The sequence below is a fragment of the Magallana gigas genome, chromosome 6 (genome assembly GCF_963853765.1).
Source record: "Magallana gigas chromosome 6, xbMagGiga1.1, whole genome shotgun sequence".
NCBI lineage: Eukaryota > Metazoa > Mollusca > Bivalvia > Ostreida > Ostreidae > Magallana > Magallana gigas.
The window spans coordinates 49,591,105-49,611,860 of NC_088858.1; the positions used below are offsets into that span (position 1 = coordinate 49,591,105).

Sequence of the window (20,756 nt, forward strand, 5' to 3'; positions counted from 1 at the left end):
TACTTTAAATTCATGGTTCCCCTATCATGTTTTAATGTACTTCATAGAATAATGGAATTCTTGTTAAGAATAAATTTGTCTTTGTGATGGCTGTCTTCACAAAAATTCCAAAAGCTGAGTTATTTAAAATCATAACAGACTTTCCAATTTCCCAATCTGAAAATACAAAAACCAGAAAATACAAAAACTCATAATTAAAATTATACATCTTTATTATTGATCCCTTACCGATCAAGAATTTTGTTATGATACAGATTGTTAATAACAGTCATATGGTACAGATAATAAGGCAAGCTAGTGTAAAATCGGCAAAGTCCTTAATTCAGTAACATTACGATAAACTTGAAAAAATACTACTACTTAAAACAGGACGAACAGTAAAATAATTTTGTGATGTATAAAAAAAATAGACAAAATCTAAAACCAACTTTTTATTCTTAAAAACTTTTTTTTTTGCTACTATTTTAAGTATTGAAAAGGTTCTAGAATAATTGCACATCTAGTAAACAGCATGGACAAAACTAAACTTCAGCAGGTTTATATCAAATAGGTTGTTCTTTTATTCAGTACACAGGGTATAACTTAATAATAGTTCTTATGCATATTACACTATTCAATAGAAATCTTCATCAAACATGTCAAATGAATTTGATTACTCCATGGAATTACAGAAAAACATTTGTGTAGTTAACTTGAGCACTGATAATGCAAATGATTTTTATTGAATTCTACAATATATAAAGTAAAAACAACCTACAATAGACAATTTTAAACAAAGAACAACAATGCGTTACATGCTTTCACGTCTTGAAATTCCGTTTTCCATTTTAGTCAATAGGTTTTGATGAATCTGAAACTGATGGATGAACAAACATAAAATGTCAGTCTGAGAGGACATCACAGGATAATTTCAATCAATGTAATGGAAAAAAAAACCCAATACATTATATTAAAAACTTATGTTAATAACTGAAATTTCTTCCTTGAAAATGCATGAACATATCAACATAATGACGATTTCAATGCCACTCGAGATGTACCAATTGGTATAAGTTTTGATGAATCCATCACGATGGTGTTTAATTTGTTTCCATACATGTGCACTATTTTGTTCATATATTACAAGGTGCAGGTAATAGTTTTTAATAATATCACGTAATCTACCAAAAAAAAAAAAAAAAATTTTTATTATACAATGGTTTGCACTATGTACAGACAACTATATGTGGAATGGATTTTTGTACATCAAAATGAACATGGATTTATAAAAAAGAAAAAAGAAATACATGTACTATGTCCAGAAAAAACAAAGATGTCGAGTACAAAAATATAATATGTAGTATAGCACTTGACGATATGTTAGATCATAACTATTGGGTTTGTACAAATGCCATGCTTTCTTAATAAAATGTTCCCCGCCTTTGCATTATTTTTTCACACCTACTGGAAGGAAGATAATATGTCAATAAACACTTAAATATGGAGTTATTTAGCAATCATATACATGTACTTTTGAAACAACAATCTAAGGATACGTCTTATTCACTCAATATGTAAATCAAATTAAACCATTCACAGAGTGAAACACATGCAACACTGGAATGTTAACATTATGAATATGTATATTACAACCATAATCATCAATATGTACATTACAACCAAAATCATTAATATGTATATGAATATTACAATCATTATTTGGAAATATTTTCATCAACAACCATCTTTATACTAATTAAGTTAGATATAATGCACAAGTAAAAAAAATCAAGACAAGTAGTAAAATGCATGAAATATAGGATGTACCATTGCTGCGGATAAATGTGTAATAAACTTAGAGAAAATTATCATTCATTTAATGTATAAACTTCTGTCATACCATTTCACACAAACATCCTACTGATAGGTCTAATATAAATATATGCTAAATGTGTAAAATTCGAAGCTGTGATTACACTCATCAGTTATTTAGCAAGACAATCACTATATTCTAGCCACACATCTTGCTCTCAGAAAGGAAACAGTCATCAATTGTTAACACGGTATACACTTTGTCATTTTTCCATATGAATATTACCTGGTAGTACTTTATGAAATAGTAATCCAACAAAAACTTAAATCTATTGAACATGAACTGGTCTTTCTCATGGCATACATGAAAATATATGCCTTATTGGATTGTTTTCATTTTTGTCACTGTCACGCTAAAATAAAAACATAACAGAGAATTGCATCCGTTATTGGTGTCTGGTCTTCGAGATTCACTAATATCATAGGACCATTGGTTATTCCTTCATTACATATTCCGGATCTTCCGAATGTTTGATCTAAGGGCTCTGAGCACTGCTCAACAAGGACTGTGTCTGAAGCTCTTCATCATAGGGATCAGACAGGTTGGTTTGTCCGCTCCCCTCAGGAACGCATGCTGCAGTAATTCAAAGGCTGTTGCTCGCTGTGACGGCTCGCGTACCAACATCATGTCCAGGAACCCTTGCAATCTGGGGGACACCTACAAAAGATTCTGATTTTACTAACAAGCTTCATTAAAACAACACTACCTTCACTTTATACTGTGAACTTTAATCTTAAAGCTGAACATTACTCGTAAATGGCATTGTCCACCATATTTTTCTCTTTTAATGCATTATTTACATACAGAAATTGCACAGTAAGTTAAAAAAGAAATAAATGCAAAAAATCAAAGACCACAAAAGGAATACTACACATTAGCCAAGAGTTTCAGGTATGCAATCAGGTGTAATGAATTCAAACAGATTATATACCTGTGTGAGGGTGCCTATTTATGAATGGTGTTCAGCTTTAATACAATGATATTCATTCAACTGAAGGCAGGCTAAAAAATCATTTTTCAAGACTTGTGCATCAAAACAACTGAAAATTATATCACGTTCAATACTGACTCTTTTAGGATTCTTCAGCTTGGGTGGTGGCATGTCCCGGATTCTTCTCATTGCCTGGAGAGGGGGCTCATTGAAGAATGGAGGTTCCCCATCAATCATTTCTATCACCATAATACCAAGGGACCATATGTCAACCTACAAAGATCATCCAGTAGAAAATAAACATTGAAAATTTAAAGGAAAAAATCCCATATACTAGTATACATGCACACATTCCCAAATATAAACATCAAAAGATGTACTTATACTACAGTAAAAAGAGAACACATTTTGAAATTGTTTTTAACAATGCTGCAGATATACTCACCTCTGGTCCATAAGGTAACCTTGAGATGACCTCTGGAGCCATCCAATAAGGAGTTCCCACCAGTGATTTCCTTTTGGGCAGTTCTTGAGTAACTTGTGCACAAAATCCAAAGTCAGAGAGTTTCACCTGTAATAATTCATAAGGGATAATTAATGTTAACATCAGTGATGGATTCTATCACAAATTCATATCACATGGAATGGAGTAATAATGTTACCTTGCCATCCTGGGAGAGTAAGATGGAATCAGACTTGATGTCTCGATGTATTACTCCATTGGAATGAAGGAATGACAGAGCTTTCAGACAAGCTTTACACACTGTGGCTATCTGGTTCTCATCCATTCTACAAACAATACACAATCTCATCATAATCATCTCTTATTTCATCAAGTAGGTCAACAAGTGTCACTACATAATTTAAATTCTAGTATGACAAGAGAAGTTTGTGAAACACTTATGCCCCCCATCCCCCGGAAACATCCACAAAGAAAAAGAACGTAAACTGCAAATAACTGAAATTTTTCTAATTCCAAGGGCCATAACTCTTTTGAAAATAGCTCGATCGTACCCAATATCGAACTTGACCTAGATAGTATCATGATAAACCTGTGTACCAAATTTCATTTCAATACGTTAATCCCCTGCGAAGAAAATGAGCGGAAAGTGCAAATAACTGGAATTTTTCTACATCCAAGGGCCATAACTCTGTCGAAAATAGCTCGATCGTACCCAATATTAAACTTGACCAAGAAATTTTCATGAAGAAGTTGTAAACCAAATTTCATTTCAATATGTTCATCCCCTGCGAAGAAAATGAGTGGAAACTGCAAATACCCGGTAACTGGAATTTTTCTATGTCCAAGGGCCATAACTCTGTTGAAAATTGCTCGATCGTACCCAATATCGTACTTGACCTAGATATTATCATGATAAACCTGTATACCAAATTTCATTTCAATATGTTCATCCTCTGCAAAGAAAATGAATGGAAACTGTTGGTGGACCAAACGACAGCAGCAAAGCAATATGCTTATATGCAATATAAGGGGGGGGCATAAATATTTAGGAAATACCATATTGTCTCCAAGCTTGAACAAATTTCTCTCTCTCTCTCTCTCTCTCTCTCTCTCTCTCTCTCTCTCTCTCTCTCTGTGCCCTACCTGCTGCTTCCCTGGTTCACTACTATGTCAGTGAGGGCACCACCTTCCAGGAACTCCATTACTACCCACAATTCATCACCAACAAGGAAGCTGTCATACATGTCCACAATGTTTGGGTGATGGTAATCCCTCATAATCACCACCTGGGAACAAAATGAAAACATTGTTTAGTTTTATGTAATGGTACATGTAAATTTAAATTAAATATTTCACATACTACATATTATCAAAAAATATATATTCCCTATATAAATCATTTCTTTCTTAGAGACTAAATGACACAAAACACTGATCACTAGTATCTATCAGTTCATTTTCAGAAAATACAGAACACATTATTTACAGAAAATGCATATTTCCTAAATAATCTTTTTTCTTCTAATTTCCCCCAGATGTGAATACCAGTAATTCTATTTACCTCATTAAACAACAACTCCCTCCTTTGCTGTTTCCGTAGGTCCATCTTTTTAACAGCGACCTGGGCCCCTGTGCTGGTCTGAGTGGCTATACACACAATACCAGTAGATCCCTCTCCAATCTTGATGAAATTGTCCAAGTCCTCCCTGGGGTCCCCAGGACTAACCACCATCTGCAATGCTGCTCGGAACTGTAATGAAGAAAATACAAGTTCAAAAATTCGGAATAAGATCATTGATACCCCCACTCATTCAGTTGCATGTATATGCACATTTGAATGAGTGCAAATGATGCTATTTGCAAAAATTTCTTATACCACAATATATGCTGTACAGTATATATAATCATGTCAAGATTCCAAGACCCCCCAACCTCAGCTATAAGAATGCTTTTACAAGTTCTATGGTAATAAAAACATTTATTAAAAAAAAAAAATTAGGAATAAGTCACTAATGGTCCATAATATCAAGTGAGACTGTAACTAAGGATATTTTTTCAAAAATATTTAATATTAATACATGTAATAAGTGCTTTGACTTTTAGTATGGCAAGAATTTGAGATAAAACTTCATCTAAATGTGTGCATATAGTTTATGCAGTTTTTTGTGTCTATTAGGACTGTGTACAGTATAAAAATTATAAAATATATTAGCATTATTATTTATCAAAATAATCAAAAGGTAACAAAAATAGTAGGTCAGCAGCTGTTAATTTTAAATCCAGTCTATAACCATCTAATGTAACAAATCATGGTATCTGTATAATAATTGTGTGCCAAAATTGTAGGTGTTAAATGCTGATATACAGGTATCATATCAAAAGGTGTCAAATTCTAACTGTATCCAGCACCAAAACAATATCAATGGCACATACCATACAACATGAAACTATCTCTCATGTGCTGACCTGTCAATCATTTTACACAGACCCTGTTACCTGTTCATGTGACAGTCGCTGCTGCTCAGGTACTGGCCCAGCTGGGGGAGGGGGTTTTGTGGAGGGTTGCTGGGGAGGTCCCAACTTCTGAGGTCCGGGTTGATAGCCCTGCTGTGGATGAGGTGCCTGATAATTCAAATTTAATTGTCACGGTGACTTCATCTTGATTTTTTTGTTATTAATGTGTTCATAAAGTCAAAAGTAAAACTGAATGAAAAATACACGCACAGCTGGAATTTATTTTCAACCAAAACATCTATCAAATCATTTTTTTCAAGGACTGTAACAAATATTGTCATGTTTTGAAGGCTTTTTTTCAAACAGTCAGACTAAAACATGACAGAATATCATAAACAATGAGAACTCACCCCCTCGTGATGAGGCATGGGTTGCTTGTTGAATCCTTGCATTCCTGGATGGCGATTAGGACCTTGTCCATTGTCAATTTGATTATGTCTGAAATTTTCAGGATGACGCGTAGGGCTTCTTCCCCCATGGGGCATTCCAGGAGGCATGTGGTTATATTTGGCAGGTGGGAAGGACATGTCTTGTTCACGTGATCTATCGGGATCAAACGAATCGTTTGGACCTCTGCGGTCCAGAGTGTCATTAGGCTGCCTTCTGTCAAAGGAATCATTATGACCTCTACGGTCAAAACTGTCATTTGGTCCTCTTCTGTCAAAAGAATCATTTCCTCTTCTGTCAAAGGAATCGTTCCCTCTTCTATCAAATGAATCGTTACCCCTAAAGTCCTCAGAGCGAGGATCATGTGCCATCATATGCCCTTCTCTGTACCCTGGGGGAGGAGGCCCTCTATGATCCCGAGGATCCCGTTGGTAATCCCTGGGGTCTCTCTGATAATCCCGTGGGTCACGCTGTCCTCTGGGGTCTCTAGGATCCCTCCTGTGATCGGGGGGAGGATATCGGGGATCCTGTCGATATTCTCCTGGATACTGGTCAAAGTTTGGGTCTCCCCGTCCATTTGTGGGGTACCCTGGGGGAATCCTGTCCTGGTTGGGTGACCGGTCATGCTGGCCCTCAGGGACAGGGTACATGGAATCAGGGACATACTTCCTCCTCTGTGGGGGACTGCTTTGCCGTAAGGAGTTTGATCTGGCTACTGAAATCCCACCATGATATCCATTTAACTGGGAAGAACTTCCTCTTATGATTGTCTACAACAGATATCAGTTCTTTATCATTTTCTGTTCTTATGACATTTACCAGATAATAATGAAAATTTTGTATCTTACAGAAAACCATCTTTTCTCAAATACATTTGAAAAGAGTCTTCATGTTAAATTTACTTGAATGATTTTTAAGAGGTTTCAGGTTTTCTTTATAAATATTGATTATCTTCACTGACAAGATGCAGTAATCAAATACAAGGTATATCAACTAATAACCCGCAAAATCACTTAATTTGGTTCACCTAAAAACTGCTTGTACATGACAAAATTAAAGTCTCTTTATTATCCATTTAAATCTTTGTATTGATCTAAATCAAACATGCTAGTAAAATTATATCATCTTGGAAGGAAATAAGAGATGATGAATTTTGAGGGGTACCTTTTATACACATGCAAGTAAGATTTCGCCGTCTTTTGAGGAAATAAGAGAAAGTTAATATTAAGGGGTACCTTGAGGGGTTGGATGTCCATGTCAGTGATTGTGGAGGGGTCCACCACGGGCTTCCTCCATTCTGTCTGTTGGTCAGGGATGATGATCCCCATCCACTGAGGGGGCAGGCCCACATATTTCCCATGCTCAGGGTCAAACCCTGTGTGGACACGATGTTCAAAGTTCAGAGGTTTTGAAATTTCAGGTCTCTTTTTGTTTTTCTTGAACATGGTAAAGTATCTGTAAAGATAATCCAACATTGTGGTGAGAATGAACACACTGGAACTTTTGTTGTTTGTGATCACTTAACACCTTCAGAGTCAAATATTGCAAATGATGGCTGCAAACATTGAATTTTTTCTAGCTACACTTTGCTGCTAGGCTGTTAAGCCTCTTAAAAAACATGCAACAAAATAAACACTCAGGTAACAAGGAGGGGAGTTATGATACGACACACATCTCTTGTTTCCTCATAAAGCTTATCAACAAAAAACACAGGCAGGGAAAATAATTACCAGGGTACTCAGGGGCCAAACACAACAAGCTCACACTCTGGATTCTCATTAACTGATAGGAAAACATTATTCTTTCCCTCTGGTTTAACATTCATCTGTCCGCACTCAACAAGCATGAAGTTTTTTCTCTCTTCATAACAGCAGCTGAATCCATCATCAGTACTGACAATTACTACTCCTGGACTGCCATCTACTCTCAATGACATACAGGCAATACTATTGTTCTGTTCACTGTCTCCACCATTAAAATTTAATCATACATGCTGTGTGCCAAATTAGAATTAGCTTTCACTGTAAAACAGTAACTATATATTTGCATGAGTAATGAAACAACAATAATGTTCCAACATGAAACAGATCATAGAATGATGATTCCAGCTGTGTTAGGTTTTCCCATGTGCAGTGCAGAGTTCATGTGTTTTGACTGAGATATATATATTTTTGTTCACTTGTCTGCCATTCTTCCCATCAGCTGCTACATACATCACTCAATCTTGTTTTGCACCAAGTCATCCTGTCTGTTCCAGGATCTGGTCAAGTTCAGTTCACTTATTACATGTATAACAAAAAAAGCAAGAGGCAGATACTGCTGCAACCAAACGACACAGAATGCCAGAGGCAGATACTGTTGCAACCAAACGACACAGAATGCCAGAGGCAGATACTGCTGCAACCAAACGACACAGAATGCCAGAGGCAGATACTGCAGCAACCAAATTACAAAGAATGGCAGATGTAAATACTGAAGCAACCAATTGCAAACGTCATCAAAGAATCCCACAATACAGACATTGAGAATGTACTGCACTCTATTATCCTGGCAAATAAATCTGCTCGTCAAAATCAGACAGACAAAAAATTCCCATAAATCACCGTGGTACTAATACTACACAACAAAGCTGACATTCCTGCAATATTGTTTTACAACAATTTCTAAAATGAGGGAAATTTTTTAATGACAATTAACTTTGACAATGACCAGAATAGTTAGCCCACGAATGAAAAAGATTTGCTTACAACTCTGACTGTGAGAGTTTAAAAAGCTCTGACTAACAGGTAATTTCCATAATCCCATTATGTTCAAAGTCAAAACATGGCCATGAATCTGATAAGCTCCAAACAAATTGTGTTCATTAAACATGCTAGTGGTAAAATTACTTGAGACCAACTTAAATACTTCAAATGAAGAATGAATCTTCCGTAGAGAAACCATCTATTTAATATCAAAATTATAACAATGAAGCAATGTGATAATTATATAAGCAGTTTCATTTCAAAGACTATGTAAACCATATACCGGTAGCTGATATAAATTCCATGCAAATTCATCTTTACTAATGAAATTTAACAATTAAATATTTAAATGTTTTTATATAATTCAAAACAATAAGAGTATTACCTCTGCATCTTGGAAAGTTTAGATATCCCAATATAAACATGTGAAGAAACAGACTCTTTAAAATCCATTAATGACTCTAGATCTCAACTGCCAACATGATTTAGTCATTACCAGCTAAAGCATTTACTCATGTTTTTTCTTGTGTTCCAAGCCCAATTGCTTATTCTAGTGCAAACTGTGTTAACTCTTGTTTAAGAAACTTCATCTGCCAGATATTTAGAAAGTTTAAAACTCCAAAATGTCAGGACATTTGTTTCTGTAAACTTTGGGATGAAATCTCTGCCAAGCTTTCAATTATTGACTTACCAATATGAAGTGTAATTAATCAAGTGATCCAAAATTTGAAAACAAATCCCAAGCTTGCAGGCTATTAATTTGAAATTGTATCCACGTATTAGAAAAAAATATAAATGATCGCAATGGAGGATAATGTTTCCATAAATTATTCAAAAATTTCAAAATTCTTAATTGTATCAGTTTCCATACACAAACTACTTAAAATAGCAGCCAATAAATTGGATTACCATAACTTATGATATGCAAAGTATACCGATGCAAGAGAACTCATGAACTAATGGTCCAGTTTACATAGTGTGTGTATTAATTTGTACTCAATATATAATTGTACACATTGAAGGAAACATTTCAGACATGATTGAGGACAAATTCAAAGAGATAGTATGTTCGTACATGGCTTCATCTCCTAAGTACTATGAAAGAATTAAACCAGGTCTTTACAGATTTTATTCTTCATTGAAATAGCTAGTGTAGGATAATACTAAAGAAAACTAATTGAAAGATAACAGAATTCTTCATTCATTAGCTAATATACACATGTATTCTGTACACATGTGTCGCTCCACTGTATTGTGGTTGATTTGTTAACATACAAACATTACCATGATTACAATTATTGTCATTGTAAGCCTCTAGTTGTATTGTTAGGAGTATGAGAAATACGTATGGTTGTACATTGTACCATTCACATCATAAACCAATGAAGTTTCAAATTACTCCATACTGTAATCTAAGCTGTTTATTTATTAAATTACACTTTTATAATGATGTGAAGATATGCAGGTACAAAATACATTTCTACCTATCTGAAAACAAAATTCAAAGAATGTACTTTTTAAAATTATTATCTCAATTTCCTTAAATTCGACCTATTATCCTGAGTTTAATCTTGAGGCAAGTTGAGGGGGTTGTAAACCCATTTTATTGCTGAATTATTGTACCAGCAGGGAAACACTCCTAGCTTGTTCTACAGTTGCTAACCACATCATGTTCCTATATACAATACTGTCCCTAGCTGATGATGATTAACACAAGATATACAATATCATTTAATTCCCATGCTGTGAGTCATTCCATTGACAAAAATACTGCAGTTATATGGCCAAAATGAATTAAAGAAATATCACTAGAAGTCTTTTCATTATCAACTGCATATGTTCCTAATTTTATTAATACAAAAACTTTCAAATGAGTTGCATATAAATATTAATAAAATATCTAGTAATTAATTCTTGGAATGTGTAGTGAAACGCTCAACTTACAATTACGTACAAAGTTTGAAATTGATGCACTTTTTCACCCCGTTTTAATCCACGGGATGGCCGAACATTCCTAACTGGACAGGCGATCATCACACATGTGCCTTGTAACAAATAGATCACCTATCTCCTCAATCCTAAGGTTAGGATGTTGCATAAATAGTTACGCATGAGTAATTTCCAGATGTACCAGTGGCATCACCGGGCTCTAACATACGGTACTGTAATTACTGGTACACGCTCACCTGTAGATTCAGGTGCTAATCAAGGTAAACGGTGTCTTATCTACTATCGCTTAGATTCCGCCATTGTAAAGGCACATTGATTAAATCAGAAATATAAGATATAATGATTGGAATGATCGTTGGCGTGATGTGAGTCAATTTAAAGACCTGGTCACGAAATGTTTGACATTTTTGGCATTTTACACACCCTTTCCCATCATTAACAACTTGACCGAGTTCTTCAGGAGTCTGTATCGTGCAATTTATAATTTGGGGGATATATGTGGCAATAAAAACAATCAAAAATTACTGTAAAGTTATCCAGAAACTTACCTTTTTAGCAAAATGTCCTATATTATTTACATTTTCTCAAGCCATTCTCGCCATTTTGAGTTACATACGGGGCATCTGTTTTACCTGTCCACTAGGTGGCGGTGTAGATAAGTATTTGACAAGACCGCGAAAATTTAAACTTCATCGTGATAAACACGGAAGAATGTGATACAGCTCGCATACAGCATATTTTCATTTACACATATCGGTTTATAAAACGCATAAACCGAGATCAAAATCACAACAATTTGTAAAACATTACAACAAAAATAAATGAAAGAGACAGATTTAAAAAAAAAAAAATATCATTTTCAAGTGTAGACTTAGAGAATGCTTTTTGTCTCAAGGACTCTACACAACTGATTTATGTACCAGTACCCTTGTATAGCAATACATAATGTGAGGAACTGATTGCCAGCACCTGATACCTCAATTTAGTTGCACACCTCTTATTACAAGGATCTAGAGAGGCGCCGCGGAGGGGGTATGATTGACCCCCCCCCCTTGTAAAATTTAAATTATTTTATATTTACTTAGTAAAATTACTGAAAAAAGACCTCAGACCCCCTGGCAATAGATATATCTAGGTTCCACTTCATAAATTTTCTGGATCTGTGCATGCATCTTACTGAAGATTCATTCATGAGCCTGGGTTTAAATCCCCGTCTAGTCCTTAGCCATAATATTTTCTCCCTTCCCATACATAACCTCTAAAACTGACTGGACTACCGGTAATTTCTGCTAGGGGCTGAACAACCTGTGATGTTCAACTTTTATGCAGTGCGAGGATCATTTATGGTCAGATCCTATCACCAGCTTCACATGCAAATATTATAGCTCAGTTGGTTAGAACACCTGACTAGAGATTCAGGAACAGGAGTTTGAATCCATATTTGGTCTATCATGTTTTCTCCCATTTGGTTATCAGCTTAAGATTAGATCAATTGTACAATATTTGTGACCATTACAGTTTTCCACTTTCAAAGACAATTAAAAATGAGTCAATTATATCCATTAAACAACAATTTATTTTTTAAATATGCATGTTTGTATCAATATTCAAGAACCAATCTGTGTATTTCTGTTTAATAGATATACTGACAAGTATTATTTTTCTTTCAACAGAGTCAACATTTATCGATGTTGTCGACTCTTCCTTTTCTTCTTTTGTTTTGAGCGAATTTTCTTCTGAAAGACAGCACTGCTTTTTACATTACTGGGCCTAGTGTGAAATTTCTGCTTTTTCTCTCGCTTGTCATCCCTTCGCTGAGGTCTCTTCATATCTTTTTTCACCTGAGATCTGGTTAAGGATAATATTCCCCATTATCCACACATACAGTAAAACACTTTTCATGCATTTAATCAGTGATAAACTTGTTCACAGCAACATTGTTTCATGTCAATATGATATGGTAGATGAGATACCAGGTACCGGTAATACTGTGGTTTCATCAATATTCGTTGAATACCAATTTTCGTGGATTTCGTTGTTAAGTTGATCCACGAAATTAAATGTTCATTGAAGTTCAATTTCAACTAACATTTTGTATTGATAGGATCATTAGCCACGAAATTACGTATCCTTGAAACTGTGGATTTTTGAAAATCCACGAAAATTGATACCCACGAAAATTAATGAAACCATAGTATTTATTTTAAGTTGTGTTATTAATAATACAATAGACATTAGCTCTGAGGAGCTATTTTCCGACTTCATAATACCATAACATGTAAATACAAATTATACAATTTCAATCTTACACTAGTGACTACGGTTCTAAAAACATAAATACAAACGCAAAACAAGGAAGCTTAAAGACAGTAAATACCACAATAATTCTGACATCCTGGATTAAACCTGTTTAGAAAATTTAGCTACAAACGCAAGTTTCCATAGTAACTTTGTTTGAATTGATTAAGAGTAGTAATATTTCCAAATGACTCTTGCGGAGAATATCTAAGCATCTTTTAATAATGTTAACAATTACATGAAGTATTCAAATGTCTGTTCTTATTGAAAAAAGTTCATGACAATGAGACTCTTGTGATTCCTTTTTATAGCAAGTTTATAGCAACAAAAATAAAAGTTGGTTTATATGAATAATCATCAAACAATAATGAAATTATAAGTATCATTTGAGATGCCCGGATCCAGAAAAATTTTCCAGGGGGGGGGGGGGGGGTCCGATGGTTATTTGAGTTTCCCAGGGGGGTCCAACGTATATTTTTGGTAATTTTATAATGTAATTTAAAGAAATTTGAATTTTGCAGAGGGGTCCGGACCCCCCTAGCCCCCCCCCTTCTAGATCCGCGCATGTTTGAAATGATCTAAAAAATGTGTGATCACAATAACAAAGGATATTTTCTTTTCTTTTTGGGGATTTTCCAGGCAATACTCTACGCGAGCTTTACGTCCCGACAATTCTGTGCCTTTTAGTTTCATTGCCAGACCCACAGAATCCTTTGACTGAAAGAAAAAACACCTTAATGATGTACAATTAAAGGTCAACAAACATTAATGTACAAAAATAAAATTCACATAATTCTATGCTATTAAATTTGTTATATAGTATGTCACCTTTCCTTTGTACTGAAAACAAGATGATATCATAACTGGTTTTGACATTTACAAGCGTTTACTAATAATCAGTTCACAGGCTTTAAGTTGCATGCTGCTTTTCACTTGGAAATTTGATATTTAATGAGGTAATTGGCTGAAATGTTTATAATATTTTACCTTAAATGTTACATAACAGATTCCCTTTCCAACTCCTGACTTGCTGTCTCGAATGACTCGAACATTTCTGATTTTTCCACAACTTTCAAAATGACTTCTCACATCCTCTTCCTTTATATCTTTAATACAATATACATTATTTATTTTCAACTTTTGAAATAATGTCTATGATTAAATCAGCAGAGAAAAGGGAGGTTTTTTTTACCTAAAGGAAGATTTCCAACAAAAATTGAGCGCTTGAAGTCTGTCTACAAACAAAGTAGAAAAGAACAAGTATTATGTATTATCCTGGAAAGTCTGATTTTACGCAAATGTTTCATCCGGATTATTCCATTGATTTCCCATGGCAGGACTTACCTTTGGATCATGATTGGACATATCTACACGTATGTGAAAGCTCTTAACGAGTTTTCCATTCCTGTAAAGCAGAAATTTTACAAAATTTGTGTCAATCAACTCACAAACAAAACTTTATTTCAACAATCAAAATGGGCCTAAGATATTTATGCCACATATTTTGACGATTTTTAATAAAAATACAAAATACCTGTGAAATAAGTGCAATTAAAATTGATGAAAGGGATATTAATTCCAAAAATATCTTCATTGACACTTTATCATTATTCACTCAGAAATATTCACATGAACAAAAACAGATTTCTTATGGAGATTTATAACAGGAAATGTTTACATGTTTTCTCTATTTGGAAGTCACTCGGAATCCCCTGCACAATTTTTCAACTTTATCATCCGAGTCTGTTGCAATACAAAATTCTCGTAGACATCACTTTTTTAGCAGTGTATTAAAACCTGACAAGCTAGAGGGGGCATTTCCAAAGAGAAATCTAAGGATTTTTTCATACTATTAAATGGACATAATTTGATTCCTGAGGTACCGTATTCATAAATTTTGGCATAAATATCTTGGGACAGACTACTGTACAGTTCTGTATAACATATGCTTTTCAGTAAAAAGAAGGTATTGGGTTGTTTGGAAGACTCTGGAATATACTATTTCTTTCACAAATATTGAAACGCTGAATGAACCCTCTTGGCCACTCACATCTTGAGTGCTTTCTGAGCACTCTCCTCCTCCTTGAAGCAGACATAAGCACAGATGTTGTCTCTCTCCGGATGAAAGTCCTTCCTACAGAGATCAAAACAAAGTCATTATCTATACATATCATATCACAATTCTGGTATGAACACTGTTGATATTCTTTTTCAAAAAATAAGAACTGTAAACAGACTTTAAGAAATATAATCACATGTGAGAAAATTTTGTGAGGTTTCCAAGATTGTCCTTGTAACGAACATTTCTCACAGCGAAGTAGTTCTTAAATAAAATTTGTATATGTCAAAGTTTATCTTGATAGACTTACAAAAATAAGTCACAGCAAACCAGTTGATCACTGGCCAATCACATATAGCAGTTAGTTTACAGTGGCATTTCAATGTACATGTAAGTAGTACTACATATATACTACATGAATATGTATACTGTAGAAGCAGAAATATTCGTTGAGGATTTAATTTCTTTATTTTCGTTGGCAGTAAAAATCAACGAAATTGAATCCATAGCAAATTTTAAACCCAAGGATTAATAAATACTGAGTTGATACACGATACATTTTAGAGATTATGATATGACGAAATTAAATGCCAACAAAATTTTATTTGGTTTAAAAACAACAAAATTTTGACCCAACGAAAATATGTGCTACTACAGTAGGTAAACAAATACTCACAGGATGACAGCAGCCCGTTTAGGTAACTTTGTATCTGATCTCGGCTGTTTAAAAAAGAAATTAAATTGTATGACATAAAATAACCACTACAATATTTCTAGTTATTGTTTATATTTAGCCTCTTTTATCTGTAAAAAAACAACTGAAAGAGAAAAATTAAACATTTACATACCACACATCGAAGTCTGACAGTCTCAATGGATCCAAACTTCCTAAACAACTTGTGAAGTTCCTGAAGAAGAATAATAAAGACCATTACTGTAGCTGATGTATCAAACTTATACTTTTTCATCTATTTACCATATGTAACAAAATGCACACCATAGTTAATAGTCCATTTATTATTTGGGTTCATGCTAGGTCTTCATACATGTGTATTCATAGTGACGTTTTTATTTAATGTTAAAGGAGCATGTTCACAATTTTTAAAAAAAATGCTATTTTTCCCATTTTTTTTATGTTAACAATATTTAACTAAGGCATTTCCAATGGTCCAAACTATCAATATCAAGTTATAAACGATATACAAAGCTCACAAGTCTTTGTTACATAACAAAGCTGGTGACTATGCCCTTTAATACTTTGATTAAACAATTTCTACGGCTTGTATGACATTTAAATGAACTCACTTTTTTATCTGTATTTACTGGCAAGTTACCAACAAATATTGTCTTGCAGTCTTTACTTGTATCACGCTTGCTTTTTATTCCCTTTGGCTTTTCCTCTTCTTCATCAAGATCTCGCTTTTTTGTCTTCTTCTTTTGTCTGTTTTGAATTCAATCATATTTTTCTTTAGTTTATGAGTGCATGAAGTTAAAATATGTAAAATAAAGTGATGAAATATATTTATAGGCTTTTTCATATATTGTCAAATCTTATTTTTGCATCACAAGAAATACATTTACCACATGGATCTAAAATGAACAAAAATGAAAGAAATCTTGTAAGATGCATTAAGATGGTATGAGCACCCCCATGTTGTGACGTGTTATTTATCGAAATGAACAAAAAACTTAAACGTGAATTTATAAATAGTTTTCCCCAAAACTGTCACCTTATAGCATAGCGCAGTGGTTTAGAGGTTACTCTACAAATCTCAAATCTCAAACTGAAAGTCATGAGTTTGAATCCCGCTGGGGATTTTAAGATGTGTATCTTTGCAAAAAAAAATTTTAAAAGTATTTTTTGGTTCAATATTGTAAAATCTGAAAATTCTAAACTGAAGAAAGTACTCTACTTATAATGTTCTTTAATCCATGTTAATATCAACAAATGTCCCATACCACCTAATCTTTATCAATACATGTACTTACTTTTCCATCAAGAGTGACTCGTGAACTATTCCTGGAGGAGGACAGAAACCGGCCATTTTATCAACACGTTTATCCTCTCCTTCACTTTCATCATCATCCATGTCTTCTTCTGCTTGTGTTTTGGCCATTTCCTTCAAATGAATTACAGAGGCATGATTACTGTTTGGTCTGAAAATGTTCCAATGTTATTTTTATATATGGTAAGGTTAAACTAATCTACATAATGTTGACTAAATCCTGTGATTTTTAGTTATCTGTGTTCCAGACAATGACAAATTTTCAAACAATAAGTACTTATGTATGTACATGGTCAACCTCAAGCTACCTTTCTGTCAGACATTAAAATTCACACAGACTTTTATAATACATAATTCTGTACATAAAGTTAACCACTGTTAAAATCCAAGGTATTTAAAAATCACTGTAGCATTAACAAGTTTATTATGATAACAGTCAATAATTCATTTTTTGTTTAAACCTTTGAATTTTTCACTGTCTCTTGGACATCATTACTTGGACTAGAGTTCTCTTTATTTTTCTTCTTCTTTGATTTTCTAAAAACATAAAAACAATTATCACACTTTCTTAAAATATGCAAGATATAAGACACCTATAATATCAATAATTGATTGAATTCTATTTAACAAATACCTATATTAATAGGGGGTTTACATGTATACATTCCAATTTCTCAGAAAATAGAGTAAAGATTGAGAACTAACAGAGTTTTAAAAAAAAATGTGACATCTGAATGCCAAAGATTCAAAGATTAATGTATTCAACTTGATCTTACTTTTTGGAGCCTTTTGTTATATTCCTTGCACTTCCACTTGTCTCCTCAGACAACATTGATGCTGCATCAGATCTTTCTTGGTTCTAAAAAAGGCATGTGCATATATAAAGTTTAAATCTTTGTTAAGTCTTGCATCTCTTTATCATTAAAATTTACGAATAACTTTTTAAAAATTCTCACCTGTGTCGATGTGACTTTGTCTCCAAATAATGCTGCAAGTTTTTGTTTTTCTGATGCCGTGGCTGTATCTGACAAGTTCAGCTTTTTGGTCATCAACTTTGCTAATTTTGCACTGTCTGATTTGGGTGATTTCCTCTTCCTCTTGTTAGACAAGGTGGCCAATTTAATATCACCTTGGTTTTGTACTGTCACTGACGCTATAGCTTCAGCTTTGGGACATGAATTCTCCTTATTTTTCTTCTTTTTTGATTTCCTATATTAAAGCATAATAGTAATACAAATCTCATTTACATCAAACATTTTTTAAAAAAGATTGTCATATTATAAATGTATGCTTAGTTCTCATAATTTAAATTTTTTTTTGGCTATTTTGCTTCAGCTGTTGATCAACTAAAAGGGTTATGACTTTCCATCTATCTTTAAAAAAATGATAATTACAGCATTCCTAAAAGTTCATGTTAATGTATTACTGAAAAGAAATAACTTTAACTCAAAAAAAGACAAAATTTTACTTTTTATTAGAAACCCCTTGTAAGTTTCCTTCAGATCCTCTTGTCTCTGATGCTGACACAGTTTCACCAATTCCTTTTTGATTCTATGAAGAAGATGGTATAATACATATAATTTATAAATATTAATAATACATGTAACAGGTGTAGAAATATTTGAGTTCTGACAAGTTCATTTATTTGCGATTAAAACAAAAAAGCAAAATATATACATTGTACAAGTAGTGAAAAATATTTGAAATAACAAGTTGTAAATCTATTTGCTATTATTAAAAATGATTAAAAGCACCTGTGTTTCTGGTTTGGATGATGACAATGTAACTTTAGCTCCAAACAGTGCGGCAAGTTTTTCTTTTTCTGATTTAGATGTTGATCTTTTAGCTGTTTTACTTGTGTCTGACAAATTCAACTTTTTGTCAATAAGCTTTGCTAATTTTTTACTCTCTAGCTTGGATATTTTCCTTTTTTTCTTGTTAGACAAGTCTGAAGTTATATCACCCTTAGTTGACATCTTATGCTTTTTTCTTGATACCATTATGTCGGTTGAAGGTGTTGTTTGTGACCTATTTTAGAAACAAAGAGATATAACTACAGACATCGATTAAACATTTACTTGTCATAGTATGAAGATGATTTACATGTTATAGATATATACAGCCACATCAAATCATGGAATATAATCAGGTCCAGTACAATCACTAGATTTAGCTACGTAGCTTGATTTACCTACATAGCTTTATTTACCTACCCTGAAGTAGGTTTATTTAGCTACCTTTATGCAATATCGTATTTTTGTAAAACAGACGAGAAGTCGCAAGTGACTGTCAATCTGTATTAGTACTGTGTAGTTTTATAAAAGCAACCCAGAGCAAAAATAGTTTAAAACCGCTGCGTTTGAGCAGTTTTAAGGAAAACATGCATTTCTATTGTTTGATTTAACTGTATGACACCTTGTGTGCAAAGAGGCATGGATGAATGTGATTGCTTCATATTGTGCTAAATTATTACCAATCAATCATTATGTTAACCAGTAATGTTCTTCTTTGTTGTCCCATTTAGAAAATAGCTGTTTGGTAACATAAACAGTTATACATATCCCCAAACTTTTAAAACTTAGACTGCATTTGCGCAAAAAGAGCAACAGTTTTGAGAGTGATTTTTTTTTTATGAATTGTTTTCAGATCAGTTTAAAGTTGAAAATTACTGCACCTTATCGCGACTTTTAGTACAATTGCCCATTTAAAACAAAAGTAAAATTGAGTAGCTAAATAAACCTACTTCAGTTAGGTAAATAAAGCTATGTAGGTAAATCAAGCTACGTAGCTAAATCTAGTGATTGTACTGGGCCTGATAATAATATAAATAAATTCTACATATAAAATCTACATGTACACTATTTACTGAACATAAACAGGTGATTAAAAGTGCTTTAAACAACGCTGACTTCAGTCAGATTATTACTACCAGCAACATACATAAACATATCAATAACAACATTAAATAAAATGCCTGTTTAGATACCTCTGAAACTTCAGGCTTTGCAAATCCAATTTCAACGTGCTCTTGTTTATTTCCGGTTCAAAGAGTTGAAGTAACTCGTTCATTTAATATTCGTATTTTTTTTTAAAGATTGTTTCTTCACATTCCTTTCATACTATCACCTTTATGATTTTTTTTCACTTTAGATAACGTTTTTATAATGAAACAGTTATAGCCTTTTGATATCGGTAAACACATAGTTTTATAGACCTGATGAAGGTACACGTATATACTCTCATCAGGCCAATAAATGTATTGACCTCATCAAAAGGCTATAATCATGATAATAGTATAATGTTGGAAGTGATTATTAAAATAGGATAGTTTAAATTGGTAATAGATGCGTTAAGTATTTTATCGATAAAGGATTGCAGACTATTTGATTTCATAATGTACAATTAACTTTTTGGTATTTATAAACAAACTTTTTGACATTACCTAAGACAAAAAGTTTTATGGACCTTGCAAACTCGGTCGATATCACTTTCTGTGTCTTGGTCGATATCACTTGACATGGGTTCATATTATACAAATATTGACTGGGATTG

General features: G+C 33.4%; 2 protein-coding genes across 4 annotated transcripts; both read right to left on the reverse strand.

Moving 5' to 3' along the window:
* Positions 1-194: 194 nt before the first annotated feature.
* LOC105342389 (serine/threonine-protein kinase PAK 4) lies at positions 195-11,509 on the reverse strand. Of its 3 annotated transcripts, none has more exons than XM_011449322.4 (10): positions 11,390-11,509; positions 7,383-7,602; positions 6,111-6,917; positions 5,743-5,868; positions 4,808-4,996; positions 4,390-4,532; positions 3,446-3,572; positions 3,229-3,354; positions 2,922-3,056; positions 195-2,509 (listed from the first exon to the last, which is right to left on the reverse strand). In XM_011449322.4, the coding sequence occupies exons 2-10, from the start codon at positions 7,590-7,592 to the stop codon at positions 2,348-2,350; spliced, it is 2,025 nt and encodes a 674-aa protein (XP_011447624.3). In that variant the 5' UTR covers positions 7,593-7,602; positions 11,390-11,509; the 3' UTR covers positions 195-2,347. The 3 variants fall into 3 exon arrangements, with proteins under 3 accessions (XP_011447624.3, XP_065944692.1, XP_019928568.3); XM_066088620.1 differs by lacking the exon at positions 11,390-11,509 and adding an exon at positions 10,836-10,977; XM_020073009.3 differs by lacking the exon at positions 11,390-11,509 and adding an exon at positions 9,277-9,299.
* An 868-nt stretch (positions 11,510-12,377) lies between these two features.
* On the reverse strand, positions 12,378-20,285 carry LOC105342390 (RNA-binding protein 34). The gene is made up of 16 exons (XM_011449323.4): positions 20,191-20,285; positions 18,959-19,232; positions 18,673-18,755; positions 18,161-18,413; positions 17,981-18,063; positions 17,666-17,741; positions 17,188-17,318; positions 16,504-16,639; positions 16,047-16,106; positions 15,875-15,918; positions 15,190-15,273; positions 14,484-14,544; positions 14,332-14,374; positions 14,127-14,245; positions 13,752-13,856; positions 12,378-12,682 (listed from the first exon to the last, which is right to left on the reverse strand). The coding sequence occupies exons 1-16, from the start codon at positions 20,271-20,273 to the stop codon at positions 12,524-12,526; spliced, it is 1,794 nt and encodes a 597-aa protein (XP_011447625.4). The 5' UTR covers positions 20,274-20,285; the 3' UTR covers positions 12,378-12,523.
* Between the last annotated feature and the right edge of the window lie 471 nt (positions 20,286-20,756).